The sequence below is a fragment of the Rhipicephalus microplus genome, unplaced genomic scaffold (genome assembly GCF_043290135.1).
Source record: "Rhipicephalus microplus isolate Deutch F79 unplaced genomic scaffold, USDA_Rmic scaffold_83, whole genome shotgun sequence".
Lineage (NCBI taxonomy): Eukaryota > Metazoa > Arthropoda > Arachnida > Ixodida > Ixodidae > Rhipicephalus > Rhipicephalus microplus.
In genome coordinates, this window is record NW_027464655.1 from 569626 (window position 1) to 592811 (window position 23186).

Genomic DNA, 23186 nt, shown 5'->3' on the forward strand with positions numbered 1-23186 from the left:
CATGGACGACCTCGAGCGTTGCCCTTTCAGATCATGTTCCTGTTGCTCGCTGCCGTCATCGCGCGTGGGAAAGCGTTCCAAGAAACTAAGGACTGCATGAACGAATGAATGAAACTTGTGTTCCTCCGTCTTCCAAGCTGAACTCACCATAGTGTTTTGATAGCTATTTAAACAGGGATCGCAACTTTAGAGCGCTATATTCATTGTCTTCATTGTCTTGCCTACGAAGCTCTACAGTAGGCCGTGTTCACAAAACGGGCGAGAAGACTTTAGCCTGCCTGGTGTAGTCAGGTGGGCAAAGCTGTTCTAGTCTGGTTTTTTTATCTTACAGCTGCTGATACGTTTACACTGCGTTCCTTTTCTACATATCTTATGAGTAATCGCCGAATGTGTATGGAAATAACAGGGTATCTGGACTGCTCAGTGTCTCTGGGCCTTGACCATTTAGCATTAGTCACAGAACCTTGCCGACACTCGGGTGTTTCGCGTGTTGCGTCATGTTTTTCCCCTGCTGTAGAAGAGAAAGCCGTACACAGTTCTGAAAGCAGTTGACGACGAGTCGCGGTCTGTTTAGAGCACTGCCACACCCTTCTTTCTGAGGCTGCACGCCTGGTATAGCATGCCATACCGTACCAGTGGAGCTGTCTAAACTGTTGCCATAATATAGGCCCCCAGCCAGCGCCATGCCCGTCAATCCGGCGTCCAACGCGCTCTCTGTGGAACGGCTAGTGCCCTCGACGACATCGTCGTCGTCTCCTCTGACGTCGGCCAATGCCATAGTGACGAGCTCGCCCGCGTGCACGCTGTGTCCTCTCGCAGCCGTGCAGCGGGGCCGGGTGCCACCGTCGCAGCATGGTGGCCTGCCGGGTCAGATGTCGCTGAGCAACGGCGATGCGGCGGCCGCAGCGGCGCTCAACGGCCACTCGTACCTGTCCAGCTTCATCTCGCTGCTACTGCGCGCCGAGCCGTACCCCCCGAGCAGGTACGCGCAGTGCATGCAGCCGAACAACATCATGGGCATCGACAACATCTGCGAGCTGGCTGCCAGGTTGCTCTTCAGCGCTGTCGAGTGGGCCCGCAACATACCCTTCTTCCCGGACCTGCAGGTGAGTCATTGTCCTACGTGCAAGGGCACCGGCTTTGCAAACGCTTACTTTGTATGATGTCTTGTGCAGTAACGTCAATTGGTATAGCTGTTCTGCACTTGCTTCGTGGGGTTGCGGAGATTTGACAAGATGTTACTGTGTTACTTCGTTTCAGTGGAAGCAACTGGCCATTCAATGGGCGTGAGCAGTTGAGGAAGGTGAACGCATGTGAATGTGGCTACTTACGTGCACGTCATACGCGATTCTGTGTCTGAACTCCGTATGTTGTGTCTTGGAATGTCAGAGCGCGCTTGGTGGCTTCCACTACAAAGCTATGCGTCATACTGAGACTTAGTATAACCATTCACAGATGTTGTCTAGCGCTATCCTGGCACTGGGACATAACGTGAGTACTTCGAACACTGGCAGTAATGTTGTGGGATCAAACAAGTCTTTGCATCAAAATAGTAACGAGTAACTTACTGATAGATGGGTATTACACATGTCAATATAGAAATCCATACAGGCCTCAGTTTAATTCGTTGCCTTGTGGAAGCAACTGGGGCAAGAGAGAGAGAGAAAGGAAGGCCAGGAGGTTAACCAGATAGTGACATCCGGTTTGCTACCCACCACTGGGGGTGGGGCGATAGGAGCAAGAAAGAGGTGGTAGATAAAGAGGGGGAAAAACACGCGTGCACACATGAGAATACGAAAACACACACAGGAAGGGCGTTCTGGCTACAACCGTTCAGAAAGGTCCGTCGATCGCAAAAAAGTGCAGTAGTGCTTTCAGGGCAAGAGTTTTCATGTGGGTTTGCCTTCTGCAGTTCTGTCAGAGCAGACTGTTTGGTGTAAGCTCGTGAAATAAGTAAACCATAACTTCAACTTTCGGGCTTAGCATTTATGAGCAGGCTGGGTTTTGTCAGTTTTGCAGAAGAGTATCAGGCTTGTTCCCAATGTTCGTTACTATATGATTTTTCCAGCTTGCTCGTTTCAGCCTTCGTCACTGGCATGCCATAATATTGAGGCCCTTAAGATTTTGAGAAATGTTTATGTTGTGAATATGCAACAAGCGAGAGACCTCGTTGATTCATCGTTCACTTCGAAAAACTTGACACGTATTCAAGGTCCTCCGATTGTCAATTCTGCAAATCCAGACAATACTATAGGTGGATATACCAGTGTCATTGCCGAAAGTTTGTGGCTGCCAAATTCGAAAAAGTACTTTGTTCTGCCTTCTCGTCGCCGATATTCAAACTATAACAGATTGATAATAACATCAACGCTAGAATCCCAAAGGCCTATGTCACTAGACTCTCAAAGCGGCATCGCACATTTTTTGTCTGCTTCACTCTTACCTGTGCAGCAGCGACTGTTGGTCACCTGCGTTGGTGTTGTTCAGGAAATAAACAAAACTTCCTTTGTTTCCGTGACCCCTGTATGTTCGCCTATATTCCTCGCATTCTTTCTATATTATCCTCTCAGCGGGTTTATCTTGCGTAATTGGTATGGGTGTCCGGTTAGCTAGAAATAACGACTATCGAGGTTCTAGTTCCTGTCTCTAATTTTTTGTGTGCTCTATATGAGGAAGCATTGCTAAGTAGCAGAAGCAAAGAACAAAGAGCAAGTTGTTTTTGCCTGCCGCTCACATAAACCATAGAGTTTCTTGAAATTAACGAGGGGGGACTCTTGCTCTGCGATCGTTCAGCGACCATCGGATTGATGAGTATAATACACAGATTTGCCTAGTCTTCGTACTTGCGGGTGGCGAATCGCACTTGTGGCTTCGGGTATTGCTGTGTTTCTGTTGTGTTTCGAAAGAAAGAGCGAACCCTTTTGAACTTCGTGACCAGATTTGAAATGGTAAGCCCAGAAGAATAAGATGGTGAAGCGCAACCGCCGAACATTTGCCGGTTTTTGTTTCGTGAGAACACAGCTCCCAGCCACACGAACTCGCGCGGAGCCAGAACTACGAAGATTAGATAAATCCGTCTACTGCCCATCATTCCCATGCCGGCAGAAGCTCTGTGCGTTGCAGCTCCCTTAAACACTGTAGTGCCAGAGTTCTCTCTAGTGTGTATTTAGGAAACTCTATGATATATACCGCCGACGCTACAATCGTCATCCTCCTTTTCCTCCTCCATGCATTTCTTTGTGCATCGCGCACTGAGTGTGTGGTCGCCAGAATGTCAAGCCGGCATGTGTCAATGAAGATGTCTCGCATGCAATATGCGAAAACCCGTTTTAGCAACTCTCTAAGCCGTGGGAGAGTGAGTGTGTGTGTTTGTGTGTGCATATATGTGTTTGTATACGCACGTGTCAAGATAGCCACGAAAGAAAGTGCGGCCACTGGCTAGCTGGGCAGCTCGCTTCGGTCCATCGTCGCAATTAGGAGCGTTTAGACCACGGATGTCACTGTGATCGGTGTGCGTTCGCAGCGTTACGTGTCATCTCGATAAAGTAAATGGATGCCCGACGCTCGCATACTGACATTTCGGAGTCTGTCGAGCAGCGTCCGCGACGTCTCAATCAGCTTAGCTTGTAGACGTATACATACACGTGTGTCTTCGGGGCCACGTCGGCTGAGGCTCACACGTCTCTGAGGCGCCGATCCGCAGACCGCGTTCCTCGACAGTTTTCTCGCGTGTTCGAGCGAGTGCCTATATAGCCTGTCGTCTCCGCATACCTGGACGAATGACACGGAAAGAAAAAGAAATAGAAGCCGTACGTGCTTGGCCACCTACCCGAATCTGCGCGCTCGTCGTGATGTGGCGTGTGCACTGCGCACGCGCGACGCCGCGTGTAACGGCTAATTTCACGGCGTCCAATGGGCTCTTTTTCTGCCTCGTCCCGAGTTATCTCGAGAACGTGCAGCGCCAATCGGTAATCGGCGTGAACGCCAGTTCGTCCTCTTATTCAGCCGATTCGACTCGCACCCGCACAATTTTGCCGCTTCCCCTTTATAACATCGCGCCGTCCGCTGTATAGACGTGAGAGCCTTGTCTGCGTCTTTGAAGCCGAGAAAAGAGAAGAAAGATTTACGTACCGAGAAACGTGGCGAGAGAGAAACGAAGCGACAAAACAGAACTGATTTGGCGACTTGTTTAGCTGGCAACACTCGCTGGTGCTTCGAGACGGGCAGTTCCTCTTTGGCCAGCCTTTTTTTCATGGAGCTTTCGACTTGCCTGCCAAGTCCGGATGACGTTGTTATTTAGGTGCGCTTCTCGTGTCTCCTTCGCCCCACGCGCCCGGGGGCACAGAAAAACAAGTCGGTGACTGTTGCAAAGGTAGCGCTCTTCTACGGTAAAGTTGTACTTGTCGTTTTGTTAACGCCACCCAATCGGTAAAAGCATCTACACCCTCCCCTCCCCACGCCCTATAAAAAGAAACCTGTCACAAAATTGTGTCGCACGCGTGGAGCTCATTTTGTGACCGTCATACACGTTAGTTCTCATTTTATTGTTTAAGTCACCGCTCGTTTAACTATAATGGTTTAGTGAAGGGCAACTGCGTTCAAGCTGTTCCTACACTCTCCAATGCCCGCAGTCCTGGTCTGTATACACCATGACGGTCTGTAGTAACATTACTACTGTGTGAAACGAGGCCGTCTCTGTAGTACAGATGCCAAAACGTCTGTCTTTTTTCTGTTTATGCCGAGAATGTCTGCGCCGTTTAATTGCAGCTACTGAGACACTCGCTGCAATGAAACGCCATGCAGCGCGGTTTTGTGAGAGCGTTAGCACGAAAGTGCTTCGAAGGCACGTATAGGGCGAGCCTTACGAACACGCTAGTGTAGCTAAAACAATGCCTGCAGGACTCTTGATGAAAACTAGACAGAGAGAAAGAGAAAGAAAGAGAGAAAGACACAGTCGGGTTGGCCGGCTCTCAAACAGACTAAGTGCGGGATCAGGTTACTGCTACTTCTTCGGCCTGGAATGCGAGACGTAAGTTCGGCTCATGAGAGATGAGTTGTTTTCACGCACAAGCAACATTTTGGTTTTCGTTCTTTCAGTTCTCCAGAGTAGCACGGTCTTCAAACAAAGCAATAAGGTACTCGTCGAACGTGGGACGCCTTAAAGCGAGGTGCTTACTTAAAGCGAGGTGTTTACTCAGTTCAATAAGCTTACTTAAATCCATTGTTGCGAAAGAGGGCTATATGCTCAGTGTACTGTTGCGTCGTACAGTTTTCGGCATTGAGAAGGTCATGGGAGGCTCCGGGGACAACACGAGAGGAGCTTATTTACCTTATGAATTCTACACAAAGTCGTACACAGTAAAACCTGCTGTAGGGCTAATTTTTTGTGCAGTCATACACTTTGATGCAAGTGCCGTCGCTTCTCGAAATCGAATGTCCGTGTGTAACTAGGTGACATGATCACACGATAAGGGAGGCTGAGCTTCGCATCGTTTCTGTAGAGAACTACAGTTCCCTCGTTACATTGGGTGTGGAACGCAGCTTAGGAAAATGTAGATAGTTTCTCAACATCTGACAGCGTAAAGAGCTGCGCAGGAAAGCCTTGCCCTTCTTGCGCGGTGCTCGCCTCTGCAAGGGCGAGTTGTCCTCGTCTGACAATGCATTTGACATGTCGCAGGTGACGGACCAGGTGGCGCTCTTACGGTTGGTCTGGAGCGAGCTGTTCGTGCTGAACGCGTCGCAGTGCTCTATGCCGCTGCACGTGGCGCCCCTACTGGCGGCAGCGGGTCTTCACGCGTCGCCCATGGCGGCGGACCGCGTGGTGGCCTTCATGGACCACATCCGCATCTTCCAGGAGCAGGTCGAGAAGCTCAAGGCACTGCACGTGGACGCCGCCGAATACAGCTGCCTCAAGGCCATCGTGCTCTTCACCACCGGTCAGTCCCACCTGTCTTTTTCGCATTAGGCGCCCAGTTTGGCCATGATCGATGGCCAGGCATATGCTGCAGGATCTCTCCTTCACACATCCAGACACATCCCCTTCCATCTTCACCTATCCGCAGCCTCGTCACGCATGTCTTAAATGCTTTACAGACTCGTTACTGACATTCTGTATTTTATTGGTTGTATATTTGTTTTATGCGAGGCGTCAATTGACCTCAGATTTCAGGGCAACGTTGCGCGTTAATCTTACTTGTGTGAAGTTCCCAAGGAAGCTAAAAATATGCTATATGTTGTTTGCGGGTAGTTACATAATGCTTGTCCTCCGACAGTGACACCGAGTCCACTGTCCATAAAACTCAGTTCTTCGTCAAAACCTGATAGCCAACGTCCCTTTTGGGGGCAAAGCTCTGACGATGTTCAGCACCGTATTTTCTTTCCGTATTTGGCGGTGACTTTGGCTGTTGGACGAATATGTCACCAGACGTTTTTGTGGAGGAGTTGATGGCAACACAATAGAACGGCTTCGCACACCCGCCCGTTCTGTCGTGGATTCTTGTCCATGCATAAGGGTACGAAAACGTTGAAAATATACGTGGGAATATGTCTTTGAAACTTTTTAATGGGCCAAATCAGCTTGCAAACGTGCGTTCGTATACAAACGATTCATGTTATGGGTCGCGCTGATAATGCTCCTAAGCTTTAGTGGTGACACGATGGCTATACATGATGAGCAAAGCGCTGGGATTTTGTCATTTTCATTGAGTGCGGTGATATTTCAGGAGGCAGCAGTCTAAATTCAGTCAGTTAACTGCAACTGTATCGATACCTATACGTACACGAGTTGTCTTTGATGTCGTGCGTGTTCCAGGAGCATTAACCATGCATTAGTATCCTAAATTGTCATCGCCTTGAACAAAATATTATATTAGCACGTACAGTGATCCGTCAGTCTTCTACATGAAAACCATGCCTCTGCTGGTCCGCCCTATACGGTGCCTTGCGCATGACTTAATTTTCGTCCGGTCACAATTTTGAAAGCTGCGCTGCCGGCAGAAACCCCAAACTGCATGATTACGCCTTCCCCTAAAATCTTTTAAACTCTTACACAATCTACCCGTTCTCTACATGCTCCATACCAAAGGAAGGCGATGTTTACCGCAGTCATCTTGTTTGCACTCGCAGCAGAACCGCGCGCTCCGCAGAAAAAAAAGGAAAGGAAGAAGAATGCCTTTGTCTTTGGCGGATGTGTGCTGTTGACCCAACGGCGGATAAACAAGTTGGCCGCCTTGTAATCAACGGACACGCATACTGATACGTAACACGGCCCAGGCGTGATGATCCGATTTGTCCTTATCTCAAAATCTCTAGCGCGTTCCTCACGACGTTAGGTACCTGCGCGCGCCTCCGCTTACATAGGCGTCGTTCAGCGGCGCCTCTCTCTTCTTCACCTGACGGGCGAAACGCGGCTCGTTATTCACGCGGACACATATTTCCATGGCGCTGCAGGGCCCTCGGTGGTGTGTCTATGCCCCAGCGTTTACGCGAACGGCCTCTGCGCCTCTCCATATCTTCTCGTTCTCAATGTAGGTCCAACGTAATAGTGGTCCGCTCGTCTTTCGCGTAGAATGGACCACGCGCGCCCCTTCGGCCTCAATAGGTACGAGCTCTTCGGAATCCGCTTTTCTGTCTCAGGCTAGCACGATACGAGACGTGTACGTAAAGGAGGCGAAGGAAAAAAAAGAAAGATACGCGAAGAAACCAAGTGATGGAGGTGAATAAAGAAAAAAAGATACGGGAAGAAACCAAGTGGTGAGCCTGCGCAGAAGCTGGTGGATGGCGGGATCTCAAAGTGAAGAATACCAAGGTTCCGCATGTCCACGCTTCATGTTATAAGAGAGAGAGGGGGGACAGTACAAGGTGTAGGAAATGGGAGTTCACAGCGGAGCCTCGCACAATCGGTTCAGATGATCGGACACGATAGCTGGGCGTCCGTCCTTTGCACAGTTACGCGCTTCTTGCCCTTATTTCTTTTTCTTCTTTTCGCGCCTTCGGACCTACATGTGGCGTCGTAATAACGATTGGTGCCCGAGGCGACCGCCCTTCTGTCTCGTTCGCACCTCAGGCAAGCTGCCGTACGAACGAACTACGGCAAAAATACATGCATAGAATGAGAAAGAAACAAGATCACCGTATACTTCGCCAAGCCCGAAGACAGCTTCGGGCCTCGGGACACGGCGGCTCCTGTCGGGGCCCGCGGGGCTACACAGAGCGCGTGCGCGAATTTCGAAAGCGCGACGAATCTCTCGTCTCGTATATATATCGCCGTCGTATTCGTGTATATGCCTGCGCCTTCGCAAAACAGCCGCCGCCGTCGGGGGTTGAGTGCTCCCGCGCCGCAGGCCGTCGATCTCTTCGATCGCCCGTTCGGTTCGGCAGTCGTGGCCTGTTATAAAGCTGCCGCTCTGGACAGTGCATATCGGTACTTGCGGAACCCCTCTCCTGTACAACTCCCGTCTCCTTCTTCATGTTCGCCGTCTAAGGAGACTGGTACCGTCCGTTGTGCCTCCTCGGCAATTTCCGTGTTGCCCGTTCAGTCAGCTGCTGCTGCGTAGTCTTCGTGAAGAGGAAGCTATGCAGCGTATATACGCGTCCACACGAGAGGGCCACGATGCAATCTATCGCACCTCTGTAGAGCAGCAAGGCCGAGAAAACTACGTGATCTCTTCTCTCCTCCGAGTTGCGCGCGCGCGTTTGTGTTCAAGTGTCTGAAAGGTGTTTCTTCTCTGTGCATCGGTCCGATACGCCGCCGCCCTGCCTCGGACACTGCGCCGTGTTGCGAGAAGGGGTCCAAGCTGTGTGTATTTTAACAATACTGATTGTTGGCCTAGTTAATACTGGCTTAATGACATGCTTTGGCCGCAAATAACACAAACACAATGTTAAAGAACACGCAACGAAAAGCACAAGTGGCATATGTCTATTTGCTGCATATTGAAAGCGAAAAATAACGATGCCAGCTCGCGAGATTCCCTGACGTTGCCTGACTCCCCCCCCCCTTACACACACACACACACGCACAAACCGACAAGAAGAACGTGGGCTCTGTCCGCATCGTCACGTCGCGTATAGTTGAATGCCGTAATTGAACACTGCGAAAGATATAGCAGCGCAAAACGCGATAAAAGAACCAGTTCTGCGAGTCTTTGTTTTCGTTGTTTCGATTCGCGTTGCGTAGAACAGCGTTCAGGGTTCTCAAAAGTGAAACTATAACGTAAAACAGCGCAGATCACGCCGTAATTCTTCATTGAAACACTATAAAAGGCGTGCCACAGACAGACGCTGGCTGAGTATTTGGACACTGAAACATGCAGATTTCTTGTACTGACTGATCGATCGGCTTCTGAGGGAACCTGCCTCGGACATGCATGCGCTTCGCGCTGTTTCAGTCGCCGATCTCGCTTTAGGAGACGTCCCATTCGCAAACTAATAAATAAAATAAAAAATGGCTGTTTATCTTTCTCCACAGAAATGCCCTACAGAAACTACTCATTCCCTGCTCGTGAAAATGTTGGAACGCACCTCTTGCTTGATTAAATGGAGATGATTGGCCGAACGCCGTATGTGCTCCTTGCAAAAATTAGCTCAAAAGTACGGCCTGACTTCAAGAACGGATATTTGTTGGCCTATAGGAGTAGAAAAGTGGACGGCGAACCGACGACAAAGAAGAAAACACCACCGTCGTCTCTTTGACAGAGGATCGGCCTATACTGAGCCTTGCTCTGGTATTCTGCCTCGACCAACCACTGGGCGAAACCACCTCGCGCTCGGTGTGGATTTCTTTCGACGACAGCCCGTGTGGCGCAGAGATCTCGTTTCGTCGCCTAACTATCTTCAGCCGGACCTTTGCGACCTACTTCCGGGTAAACGAAAAAAATATCAGCGTTGCATCGCGCGGCGATGAAACGGAGCACGCAAAGATATGTCACTGCTTCTCAGGAACGGACTTGCGGGGTCAGGTGGATGCAACGGGAGGAGCGAGACGGAATCAGAAACGGTGCCTCCCTTAATTTTTTCTTTTCCCTTTATTTCCTGCTTGCCTCGTTCTGATATCTACCTCGAAACTTTATGTTTCGTTCGTTGCGTGATCCGCGGTGGAGTCGTTCGGACATAGACGCCGCGGACTGCCGCTCTATAAAAGAGCGGACGAATTGGCCAACACAACTGCTCACACCGATGAATGCCTGCTCCGCGGAAATAAGTAGAATAAAGAAACGAAAATACTGAAGGGAAATAAAGTAGGAATGAACGTAAGCGAAGAATAGCAGTCTCGAAGGGTGTATAGCGAAAGAAAGGCTTCTTCTTGTGTAGCTCGGCTGGTCAGCGATTGGAGACGGTCCAGCGGATATCGGAACGGGGTCAGCTAGGTTTATTTTCTTTTTTTATGACGGCGGAGGCATCACTGACCCGCTTCGGCCCTACGAAAGCCTCCTCTGCTCTCCGTGTGTCCAGCAGCGACGGGCGGAGAGCAAACCGCCGAAGCCGCGAGGGTAGGACCAGTTTGGGCACTGGACTGGTTCTGCAGCTATACGGAGAGGGGAAGGGTGAGAGAGGAGCGCGCACCACGCGGCGTAACGACGACCGCGAGATGCGACGCTGTGCGAAATGGCACGCGGGCTTGCCTAAAAGAATGGGAATGGCCGGGAGGCGTCGCCTCGGGTGATGCTCGTCTGATCATCTCACCATCCGCAGGATAAGCATGGATTACTTATATGTAGCGGGGAGAGATCGAAGCAATCTGACTTTGAACCACGTTCTTTGCGTGCGCGGAGGGAGAGTTTTGCGTGAAGTGTGGAGTGAATTAGTACACATTGAAAGAAAAAAAATAGGAAGGAAGGTGTGGGCGGGGGATCTGATTTACTATTTTGGGGGAAGTCCTGAGTTGGTGTGTATATGACACTCTTGAGAGAGACATGTTAACACTCTTTTGGGCCAAACGATTTATGAGTCGAATTACGAGTCGAACAAAAACGAGTTGAATTACTTTTTTTCGAGCGTGATAGGTGCACATAAATTGTATCAAAAAGGAATTGAAGGCAGAGAATGAACGAAACGAGTAACCTCAGTGGCGCGTTAACAGCGATAGTGGAATCGAACAGGTCACATCCGACTGTAAGCGTTTGTTGTTAGCATGAACCGATATTCGTGCTTTACGGGATACGACATTAAAGATACGAGATAAAGGGCAATAGACAGAGGGATATCGGCACTGTGCCGAACAGTGCAGTGCAACCGTTGTAATCTTCTTTAATATAGTTCGTTAAGCACCTTGTTTGTTTAATGTGTCTCGCCTTGTAATAACTAGAGAAAAAGAGGGAAATAGAGAGAGAGGACGGTCATTTTGCACCTCTAAAACACGGATAACCGTGGTGCTATTTTCGTTTTTAAGGCAAAGGAATTACGAAACTACGCCTGTTGTTCTTTCGCGCCAAAACATTTTGCATCGGGAATGTAGCGGGACGTACACAAGAACACGACGATGATTGACGGCTTCGGTAGACCCCCTGGGGCACATTTGTAGAGCCTCTGCAACCTCTGCTTGACCTTGTACGGGCTTCGGCGAGCTTTGCTTGCGTTTGAGCTAGATGGTCACCTGTCACCGAGTGCGGGACTACGCATCAAAACAACAGCGCTGAGCCTCGTTCGCGCACACCAAACAGCCACGTGAGGTCGGGAGGCACTTCTCAGGCGAAGGAGAACCGGGCGCATCTATACGGCAGCCAATGGCAGCCCGTTTCTCGAGTCTCCCGTGAGTCCGTGTAATGACAGGGTCTGTGCAGGTATATCTATAGCTTATACACTCTCGATTGACTGCCTCTTCGTGCCATCTTGTATGCGAAGCCGTTTTTTATACGTGTGCCGCCGCCATGGTTAAGCAATGCTGGACGGCAGGAAAGCAGTTGGCGTTCCTGTGTCTCACCTATAGTGAGTATCCCACCCTCCTCTCCGCCCCAACCGAAAGACTCGTATTTGATGAATGTTCACCGTCGCAGTTTATCGACTCGTTTCGTGCCTGTTAACGCCGCGTCACCGTCACGCCTCGCGCTGCCTTTGACGGGCCGCGGCGTCACGGAGAAAAAAAAAGGGGGGGGGAGGGCAAGGATGCAGTGTAGGCTTTCTGGAGAAGAGAACCGGTTCAAACAGCGCGCGCTTTTACCGTTTAAGAATCTTCCGCGTTGCGCACCCACCGGGGTTTGACGCCCGCGTGAACCCGGCTCGCCACCCGCCGCATTCTCGCACGCACGGTTGTCGGCTATGTATGCCTCATCGGGGCCGCTCAAGCATGCGCGGATGGACTTGTAGATTGCCCGCCATTCGTACAAGACGAATGATCGAAGCGCTTCCCAAACTACTTCGCGCGCTGTCCCACGACTCGGTGGAAATGTGAAGGTCGCACGACATATCGCGCTGCAGCACACGTTCGACGACCTGCGAAGGTAGCAGGTTCGCCACCTGTATCGATGCACTACGTGCACTAATGCTAATCGCGGGAAATGAGCCACTAATGGTTGGGAATGCGTCTAATTACTTTGTTTCTTTATTCCGGTAGTTGGTCCTCGTTCTAATTTGGTTTTTGACGTGTCGCGCCACTCGTGTCGCCGAGCTGTGCTCTCACGTGCGCCCCCTGTGGGATGGCGACGCGACGGTTGCAAACTAACACGCCATCGTTATAAACGACAGCGCGCACGCATATGTGCCCGCTTTACGAATGCGCTGACGCACGCAGACTAAATACGCGCAGTTGGGAACTACACTAAGCCAGCCTTCATGGCTATATAGGCTTATCGTAAGGATATTTGCAGTAAAGTACAGCTTAAAACCAAATCGTTTGTACAGCACAATCGTCAGAAAGGTTAAATACACATTGCCACTGACCTACTTTAGTGTCGTGTAATTAGAGTGCACCCGTGTTCAATTGCACACCTCAAAGGAGATCGCCGAATGCTGCCTCAATACAACGCGATAAGTATGCGCCACGCTCAATTCTCTTTCTTGGTAAGTCCGGATTAAAACCTTTCCTACCGACTTGATATCGACGGTACTCACTGAATTACATCAAACGTCGCTGATGGCGTTATAGTATTACCACATTCACGGAACCATCTTACCTTTCGAGCGTCAGAACGGACACCTACGTAAGCGTTTGTTAATTCGATGGGGAAATGACCATGTATGTACGTTCTATCAGAGTCCTTTGGTTCTATGGTGGCACCGGTCCCAGAGCAGCAACGCCAATGGGAGTGTCTTTCAGGAGGAGAGGGACGGGCTGTGGCCTGCAGGGGAGAGAGAAGCAGAGGACATAGGTCTGTACAGGAAAATGCGCGTTAGCAGTGTGACGTCAGTGGACTTTATATAACAGTGTGAACTGCATGCAATATGCATGATAGTTGCGTGCGAGCGCCCATTGGCGCCGTCTGGTAAATACGATTGTGCGAATTGGTTTTCCTTTAACGGAATTTCGCGCAATTTAAAGGAAAAAAAAACCTGCTTGCCTTGCCTGTTGTCTTCTATCTCTTGCTGGGCAATATATGAAATATTTATGTTCCTTACTCTCCTTCCTTGAACGATCTTTTCCTTTTTCACCCGAGAAAGTGACAGGCCTCATTTCGATGCTTGGTTTATTGCTGGACCGATGTGTGCGACGTAATCCTTTTGCGGGAACTATACACTTGCGCACCGAACAAGATAGCGTGACTCGTACTTCTTTCTTCTGTTGTTCGCCTGCTTCATTGAACTGGATTATTCCTTATGTTGTTTGTTGGCCTGTTGACCATGCGCGTATCCTATTGTTGGTGGCAGTTGAAGCCAGCAATCCGAGTTCATTATGGGCGTAACACTTCATTCCTCTAGTTAACTGTATAGTTTGTTATGAAGTGAGCTGTTCACTTCACGAGCAGCCTCGGCTTTGTTGAAAGGCTATATAGCGATTTGCTGAGGCACTGTTCATGCGGAACGAGCTTATAAAACAGTCAGCCAGTTCCACGCCGGTGAGGTTGTCGGCCAGGGAAGGTGTAAGGCTCGAGTATATGCGACTCCGATAGCTAGATCCCGCACATGATCATCGTTGAGTGTCATCATCATATCCCTTTATTCATTTGTTCACTTCCTCCTTTGGTCTCATCATCTGTCCCGGACGCTCGTTTCAGCCACCTGCACGTCGACATTGTCGGTCCCTTTCCTTCATGCGGAAACCATCGCTACTTGTTAGCCTGCGTTGACACGTTCACAAAACGGCCTCAATCGATGCCTGTTCAAAACACAAATGCGGAGTCGACAGCTCGAGCACTCCTCACTATCCGGATGAGCTGAATTACGACTGACCGTGGTTGCCAATTCGACTCAACATTGTTCGATAATCTATCTCGGCTGCTCGGTGTCAACCTCATCAAAACTACCTTGTACCAACCCATCGCCGATGGACTTGTCGAACCTTTTTATGACCAACTGAAGGCGTCGCTCATGGCTTCCACTTTTTAATCATCGTGTACCAAACGCCTTCCTCTCGTTATGCTTGGCATCCGCACACTACTACTACTACTACTACTATCACTACTACTACTACTACTATCACTACTACTACTACTACTACTACTACTACTACTACTACTACTACTACTACTACTACTACTACTACAGAGATAACTACGGCACAGGGTAGACTAAGCTTTACTGTAAATATGTATTCGGCATTCCTGAATTGCATGGAAAAAACAAACACAATTCTTATAAACAGACCACGTTAATACGCATAACGCCTGCCTCTCACTTTCGTCACCAACGACGCGCCAGTGACCCGAGTGGGCAGCAAGGACGTAGTCGATTCCAGAGCAACTTCTAATCGTATGTGTATACACCTGTAAACTTCTGTATGCCCCCATCGCTGCCCGCGTCTCGGAGGGGTAATTTTGTCTTCTTAACCGGAAGCGAAAGAAAAAAAAACGCTAAGGACTAACCATCATTCGAACGAACGCCCGTCTAAAGAACGGCGCACCAGAAATGGCGGTAAACTGAAGAGACACGGAGCAAGCACGGAGCGAAACGACCACACTGTTGCACGCACGCAGCACCCTCGAAGTTCACTGCGCTTCAGTGCCTCGCGGGGTACGCGCGCTGCTCCCTGACGTCAAAGTAAAAATAGGGAACAGCGAGAGGGGAACCTGCGGTCGCGACCATGGTCCTTTGTTTTTAAAGAAGCGTGGGGACGAAGTTGCGTGGCAAGGGGTTCGCTGGCTGAAGAAGTAAAGCCTTCACTGCGACGCGTCTTGATCGCCGCGGCTCCTGTTTCCCACAGTCGGGACACAGTCTGTCGGCAGAACGCGAAAAAAAGAAGAAAACAAAAATGGCGTTCGCGTACGAACAAAAAGAAAAAAAAAACGAGAAAAGGTGAAAAACAATGAAACGGGCAGGCGGCAGTTTTCGCCGCGTTGGCCAGATTGGCGCGCGTCCACGTTGGTTGGTGACATGCTTCGCTGGCGAGCGTGGGCGCCCGCATGCAGTTTTTGGTATGGTTCTGCCGCGCACGTCAACTTTCGCCCGCAAGTGAACTTGCGGCCTCTTCAGGGTTCGTTGCGTGTTGTTAGAGGAGGAAGAGGAGGTCGCTCCCGGAATCGAGTAACTTCATCCTCGAAGCTGCACACACACGCAAACTCTGAGGTAGAATGAGAAGCAGTTGCAAAGAAAAGTGCGTGTAGTAGCGGTGGCCGGCAACATCCACAATTACCATTGATGACTTGCGCGCTTGTTGGTGCTGCCTTGGCTAGCTATCTGAAAGAGCTGTACAGCTTGACAGTTTGCTGCTTCCGTTGCGAACTTGTCTTGGCTTTCCGCTTCAAGTGGTCAGTGTTTGTTGGATGACATTGCGAAGCTCGAATAATATCTCTGCGCGATTCTTCTATATAAACAATGCAGGAGAGCTTGCTGTTTCAAACCACTGTACGAAGCACTCAGCTAAAAAAGAAGAGAATAGAAAAGCAAGCAAGACCCTGGCGACCTTTAACCGGGCCGTCCTGTAAGTCAAATCATGTTAAGAAAGCACTGGCACGTCACGCAGGCGTCCAGAAACAACCGCTTCTTTAGGCACACGTCAACGAAAGGGTTTAATCTTCTCATTAAGCCTTCAGTACAAAAGAGCGCACATTGCATTAGGGCACCAGCATGTAGTAGCACCAGTATCACGCTAGGCGCGCATCTTACAAAACGGAACATCTATCAGCGCCCAGAAAGACTGGCGCCTATACTCGTTCCGTCGCACCCTTCTGTTCCACCTCGATCGTCTCCACACCGCGCTAGGCTCGTTCATCGTGGGAGCGGCGAGAGACAGAGATCATCGCGGCCGCACGCGAACAATGGCCTCCGCCAGCCAGGCGTGTAGGAAGAGAAGGGGCTACGGCATGCGGTGGCTCCCGTAAAAAATAAGTAAGCCAGTGCTAGGCGCGCGTTCTTCGTGGCTCTTCTCTCGAGTGATAGAAGTCCGAGGGCGCGACGATGATGACTCGCACAGCTGATGGTTCCTCGTGGCTGAGAGTCAAGCAGCTTGCTTCGCCGTTGCTCCCGAGTTGCACCGCTCCTCTTGCCCGAGATCGGCAGCCTGATGACCCGACGTGCCGTGGGTGCTTATGGACACGACTCGGTTGCCGCGCGCACTCTTCCTCGCCGACACGTGCGTGTGTGCTATGGCGATCCTTCTTCGTCCCGGCGTGAGAGCGTCTGTGCGTGTGTGTCTGTGAGGCGTCGTGGCAACAACGCGATGTAGTGGATGTGTACGCTGGACTAGCGATGGGAGAAGCTACCGCGTGCGCAGTTGAGGCCGTCGCGAGGCACTCTTCTCTTTTGCGCTGGTAGTGGTCTGCTCCTGTTGTGCGCCCGGGGACAATGGCGCGCCGAGGGTTTCTCTACAGCTGCTGCTGCAGTATACGCGTGTGCCGAGCAACGTGGCCGCTGCCCAACGAGGCTGGACGAGGAAGGAGAAACCGCGCCTCTTGTATGACTATGAAAAGGAGACGACATCTTGTTGCTCCAGACCGCACTCTCTTGGTTGTCTAGGCCCTTACTCTGGGCCCGTATTGCCTTTGCTAGAATTTTTCGTAAGAGAAATCATTTTAGCCAGTCATGATGCGAGACGTTGGACTAGCCAAGCCAGCTGGCTAATAGCGAAGAACACTTGCAAAAGAAAAGCCTTGTGAAATGTGGCTCCTGATCGGCGTGCGTAGCTTCGCGAAAGCTTTCTTCGTGTGTGGCGCGATGTGCCCAAATACGTAAAAACGCAAAAACAAGTAAAAATAACAGATGAAGAAAAGGTGTGCGTATAATTCGTTTGCACACAGTTATGTTAAATGGCCACAACAAAAGCACGGTGATCGCTCTATTGAAGTACTGCAATGATGTATACAAGTTGTAGGAATAAGACATTAAGTTTTATCGTAAATACCGCAAAGTAAACGAGACAACAGAAAAGAAGGCGTTGTCCCGTTTGGTTGCGCTCTTCGCGAATAATTAAATGTCACAAAACCAACTCGCCTATCATTCAGATTATTAGAACACATTGTGCTGCACCTATATACTCCAATAACATTAAATTTCGTAAAAAATTTCTGGTCATAACGGCACAAAAGGGGAATGAATATGGGCACGTATCTCTTTTTTTTTTCCCTCAACTTTTCTGATGTATGTTCCGAATGCAGAGGTTGTCGAAATTCATTCAGAGATTAATATCGCCGACTTACGTTTGCCGTTTTCACGGTAATGTAAACGGCAGTTGATTTTCAAATATTGGTAGAGCGCTACTTTCGGCCGCTCTCAAACTTGCACCTGCGACTCTATTAAGACGAAGCCTCGGGCAATTACGCCCATAGTCGATGAAAGGCCTTATATAACCTCGAGATCGCGGAGTACATAACGCCGCGCCACTTTCTCGCTAAAGGGGGCGCTTGTTGCGGCAAGAAGGTGCGCCTTATATAAGATATACCCTCACTTGCGTGAAACAAGGCGCTGCGATGAATTGAGAAAGAGTTGGGAAGGGTGCAGTGCATGATAAAGGAGACCTGGGAGGTTGGGGCCGGGAGGTGGTGAGGCGGTTAGCTCAGTCGGGGCTGATTCAAATAGGGCAACTCGTTAGCGTCGCTTAATAGCGGCCCCTTCCACCTCACGACCCTGGCTTAGAGCACCGAGGCGCGCCTCGGACGCCTGGCTGGCCTCATGCAAATGAGGTCAGCTGGGGCCGATGAATGCATGGCTCGTGCCTAACGATCAAAAGGGCGCTGCAACGGAAGTGCGACGAGGTCCTCGGTGGGCGCGGGCAGCGTGACACTTGCGGTGTGATGCCATCATTGGCAGACCTACGTTCACGTTGACAAACATATCGATTTCTTGGTGTAGTTGAGGCGTACTAGACAGGGAACCGCACGTATACGTCGGCGCTTTGTTAATACGGCCTACCTATATTTAACCTTGTGTTTCGCCTCTGCTGCTCTCAGGTGTGTCAGCACCTGTGGCGAATCGTTGTTCGCGGTGCGGCGACCACAGTTTACATTTTCGGCGACCTCGGCTCGTGCTGAGCCTTTTACGCTCTGGAGTACACTAACATTGGCTACAGTGTGTAGAGAGATTTTAATTGTACAGCTTATGCCCATTTTCGTTTAAGTATTTTAGTACATCTAATTAGGATTACGTGTACGGAACCGCCCTGCCTTGTAGATGGCACCTGCGCCGTTGTATTATCAAGTGTTTGAATTTTTGAGTTTGAGTTTGAGCTTATTTAACCACGTGACAAGTACACGAAAATACAATGTATACGTGGTTTCGTGCGAAGGAAAAAAGCTTCATTTCACAGCTTGACTGGCCCCTTCACCCAGAAAAAAAATAAAAACTACAAATTTACAAAAAATTACTTCAACTACAAACTTACAAAAAATTCGTCTCCAAAACTCGGCAAAGCGTGTTATCAATTACTGAGTGCCTATAAATTGAAGAATCAATATACTCGCAGGCATACACGCGTCATATTGTGAATTTCTTAGTTCACTGAAAGACGCCTGTAAATAAAATTTAAAGCAGGAACATTTGACTACACAGCAAATCATCCGTCCTGCACCTCGCAAGGACATGAAAGTTGTGCGAAGTATCGAAATAATAGGTCCCAGAACGCACTCATATGGCTAGCTTTAGCCCAAACAGGGACGGGGAGCCGGTTTTTTTCATCGGTCGACGGAATGGCCGCAGGCCAATTTGTCGATATACCGGGACAGTTCAATGCCCCGCAGGAGACATACGCACACACGGGCAGGAGTATGATTGCAGAAAAAATGGAATAGGAAACACCGGCCCGCTGAAAAGAACACGAATCTGTAGAAGTGGGAGAGACGGGAAATAGATAACAAACACACTCGAGGAAGCAGCCCTATCATTGGCGCGGAGCCGTTTTTGGGCGACATTTAGCCGCAGATGGCGCGCCACCCTCTCTCGCTCGAAGACATTGCGTCGGGCCAAGAAGTCGTCAATGCTAATTGGACTCGGAAAGAGAGGGCGAAAAGGCGCAGCCGCAGGCGTGCACTGTAGAAGGGAAAACTCGCGCCAAGTCTGGAAATGGGCTAACGACTTGCGTTTTCACCGCTGCTGTCGAGCGTGCGCGCCGTTTGTGCAGGGACCGCTAATTTGGTTTGATGAGTGTCGTCCACATTCAGAGTGGGGAGGGGGGCGCGCAATCGGCTCGCTTGCGTCTCAACACTCGAAAGCGCTGCCCGCCGCGAAATATTTCTATCCTTTCTGGGAGAAACAAAAAAACGTGACCACTGTGCCCGCACGTGTTTGTAGGAAACTGAAATTCAGAGCAGTGTGGAGGAGAAAAAAAGGGCCTTGCCTGTCACGTGTTATTAGCGCACGGTTGACGGGAGCACGTGGTGGCTGTGTGCAGAGAAAGCTTCTAAAGAGGAACATTGCTTCCCATTTTTTTTTCAGAGAAGTTAATTTCTCTTTCTAGTTTCGTGCCAACTAATTAGGCATAAATTATGAAAGGGCTTTAACCTGTACTCCGCGTTCTCGATCTTTTGTTGTTGTTGTTGATGATGATGGTAATGCTAACGTATCAACCACCTCATAACAGTGGTTTCGTTTCACCGTCACTAGACTTCGTTCTTGGTTCTGTTTAGCTGTACTGTTCCTGTTGGGAAATATTTACTGTGAAAAGGCAGTTTATTCATGTCCGGCAGGAGTGGCTAAATCAGTGCCATGCTTGGCACGTTTCCTTCATTTCTAATACAAGACTAGAGAAACGAAATTATAGAAAGAAACAGAACTAACAATCATTGTCGGGGTCCTGCGACCCAACACCACGATATGATTAAGAGATGCGTTTCAGTGGAGTGCTTTAGAAATTTGGACCAACTGGGGCTGTTTAACTTACGTATAAATGTAAGCACACAGGCCTCCGCCATTTCGCTTCCACCGAAACCGGGATTCGATCCCGCGACCTTTGAGTTGGCTCTGCGCCTGCTACTCTACACTGGGGAAAGGGTACAAGGGAGCGAAATTGTATGATGAATGATGGGGTTAGTTAGGGAGATCGGCAGTGGCGCAACATAGCCACAGACCACCGTTGCGGGTAAGGAATCGGTAAAGAGGAATGAAAAATAGGATTGAAAGCAAAAGAAGCACTAAGGGAAGAGAACATGTATGTTCATACTCGCAGACAACGACATACAGGAGCACGCAATCACGCGCATATATAACGCACCACGTGCAGTTAACGAGCGCACATCTTTTCTTTTCGCAATGACTCCCATTTAATCGCGGTTCGCGTAAACACACCGCTCCGTTCCCCGCGTCCGTTTTCCAAAGTGCGTGCCTGCATGCGAGTCGCCAAATCGCGGCTGAGTGGAGGGTGCCTCGCCGCGTTACGACACGCCATGCAGCGGCGCCGAAGAACGCCCCTCAAGGTCTCGGCATCCACTCCCTTACGCGGGCCGAGCAGAGTGCTTATGTATATCTGTACGCGTGGCCAATTACGGAAGGCAGCTGCGTTGCCTATCGTGTTTTGGACAAGTTCGGTATTGCGCGCGTTGTGCCTTGCCAAGAATCTCGTGAAAGGTTTCAGAGTGGGAAGGTGCGCGTCCTTCTGCCCATTTACGTGCATCGTGATAATTAAATTTTTCAATATTTTTCCGAAGCTTCCATGAATTGGTGTTGGAATGTATATGAGTGCGTAATTTCTCCGAATAATTTTCCTTGGTTTGAAATAACAACCGATGAGTTCTCCAGGATTAATTAAGAATATGCGACGACTCCTAGTTTTCAAACGATTGCGGATATGTTGATTGGAGTCGGCTATACGCTGCGACCCGTCCGACCGAATCATCCTAGTTTTTCTCCTTAGATAATTGTTCGGAACAGTTCCGCGCATGATGTCGTAACCACACAACGCTTTTGAGCAGGTGCTCCGGTGAACGTTGTTGGGACGTCTCTAAAAATGGGGCAAGTGGTTCACGTGACCTGCTCAGAGAGGCATATACTGTGGTCCGCACAATGCTCTTCTTCTTAGTCGACACCACTAGTGGAACAGGCCATACTTTGTTCTGTATATCAATCAATCGACAAATTAATCAATCAGTACACGGATCAATCGCGTTTTTCGTACCACGAGAAAAAGAGGTGCAAAACTAAATATTCGAGCCAGTGTATAGCCGTTTTCGAACATCCCATGAAGGGAGCGATTCGACGCTCGTAGCAACTGCGTAAAGTTCAGAGGGTGTGCGCTAGTACTGTCTTCCTCGGGTATCATGTACGAGACCGGACTGTGGCGCGTGATCCAGACTATCCGATTGGCTTACAGCGAGCGTCTCCGATGCACGATGAAAGGAAATCCGCGAAGAAACGGAAACCACGAGGATAGCGCACATGGCCGCTGCCGATGCCCGAGTGGTGCGCGCGAGGAGGTGGGAAATAGGGTGAAGTACAGGAGCGGGCACCGTCGTCCTTCGGACTCTGGATGCTGCCGATCCGAACGCGAGAAAGGAAGCGAGAGCTGCGTGTCGGGTTCTCCCGCCGACGGCTCCGCCGCCGCAGCAGTCGAACTCTGTTCGGACGGCCTGACGACGACACGACTCCCGGCAGAGGAGGAAGAGCGGAAGATGTCTCGCGCGTCGGTGTAATTACGTGCAGCGCTGGTTGTCACTGGCTTCCGCTGAACTGCGAAATCTCGGGCGTGACTTGTGTGGAGTTGTTTGTGTTTGACGAATCGCGCAGTGTTTACGCCTTCCGCTTGGCTGCTTCGACGTTGAATATCAGTGAACAATATACGCTGTGCCTCATTTCCACTGCCCTCAGTGCACCACCAACGAGAGAGAAAGAGAGATAGAGAGAGAGAGAGAGCTCTTAAGCAGAGAATTTGGCCGGCATATATGAATCTCTGACTTGCTACTCTGCGTGGGCAAGGGGATTGGGGATTGAAAGTACAAATAGGGAGAGAGAGAGAGAGAGAAGATGTAAAGTTAGAAGATAGAATAAAATATAAACAAAAAAGGTGTAAGCGTCCTAGACCTCAACGAAAAGTGTGTGCAACCGCTCAGGCAATGTTGAAAGCATACATTTCGTCCCACCAGGACACTCGATTGCATTGATATCATCATGTCATGATGACATCACAAATTTGGCGATTTGTGACGTCATTGCGATGCCACATGACAGTGCCATTGAACACGTGACAACACGCCGTCATTGATGTCAGCATGTGACGTCATTCGTGTGGTCAATGCTCGACTTCGTATTTTTCAAAATACGTGATCGCTAAGCCGTTCGTCTCGATAAACTGTGGCATATGCTTGAACGGAAAACAAACAAACGAGGACAGGCAAGCATCAGCGGCGATGAATAGGTATACAGCTATGACAGCTTCGCTGTATCTGAGGCCTAACACTTCACTGCATGGAATGCCAACGGCTCACTAAGCCTCACTGCACGCTTCAACTGCGACCACCGATTCTCTTGGTGCTTGGTGGTGTCAGCTGTGGGTAGCGTGTCTGCGCTGGCCGCCGAGGTGTGCTGGAAACGGAAACACGATACCTCTTAGCCGAGCAGCTGGGGAGAAGGCGTCTGGCCGAGAGCGAGAACGGCCCGTCGTGGTGTTGCGAGAGAAGAAGCAAAATCAGGCGATGAGAACACTGGTGTACGGCGCAAGAGCGAAGCACCTCGCGCTA

At 49.9% G+C, this 23186-nt stretch overlaps 1 protein-coding gene across 1 annotated transcript in view; it reads left to right on the forward strand.

The window, feature by feature from the left end:
• LOC119159548 (COUP transcription factor 2) overlaps positions 1-23186 on the forward strand; it is a 152807-nt gene that overhangs the window by 37612 nt on the left and 92009 nt on the right. Inside the window, exons 2-3 of the mRNA XM_037412350.2 lie at positions 820-1106; positions 5678-5936. Of these exons, the coding sequence (XP_037268247.1) occupies positions 820-1106; positions 5678-5936 (546 nt within the window). The remainder of the gene's footprint in view (positions 1-819; positions 1107-5677; positions 5937-23186) is intronic.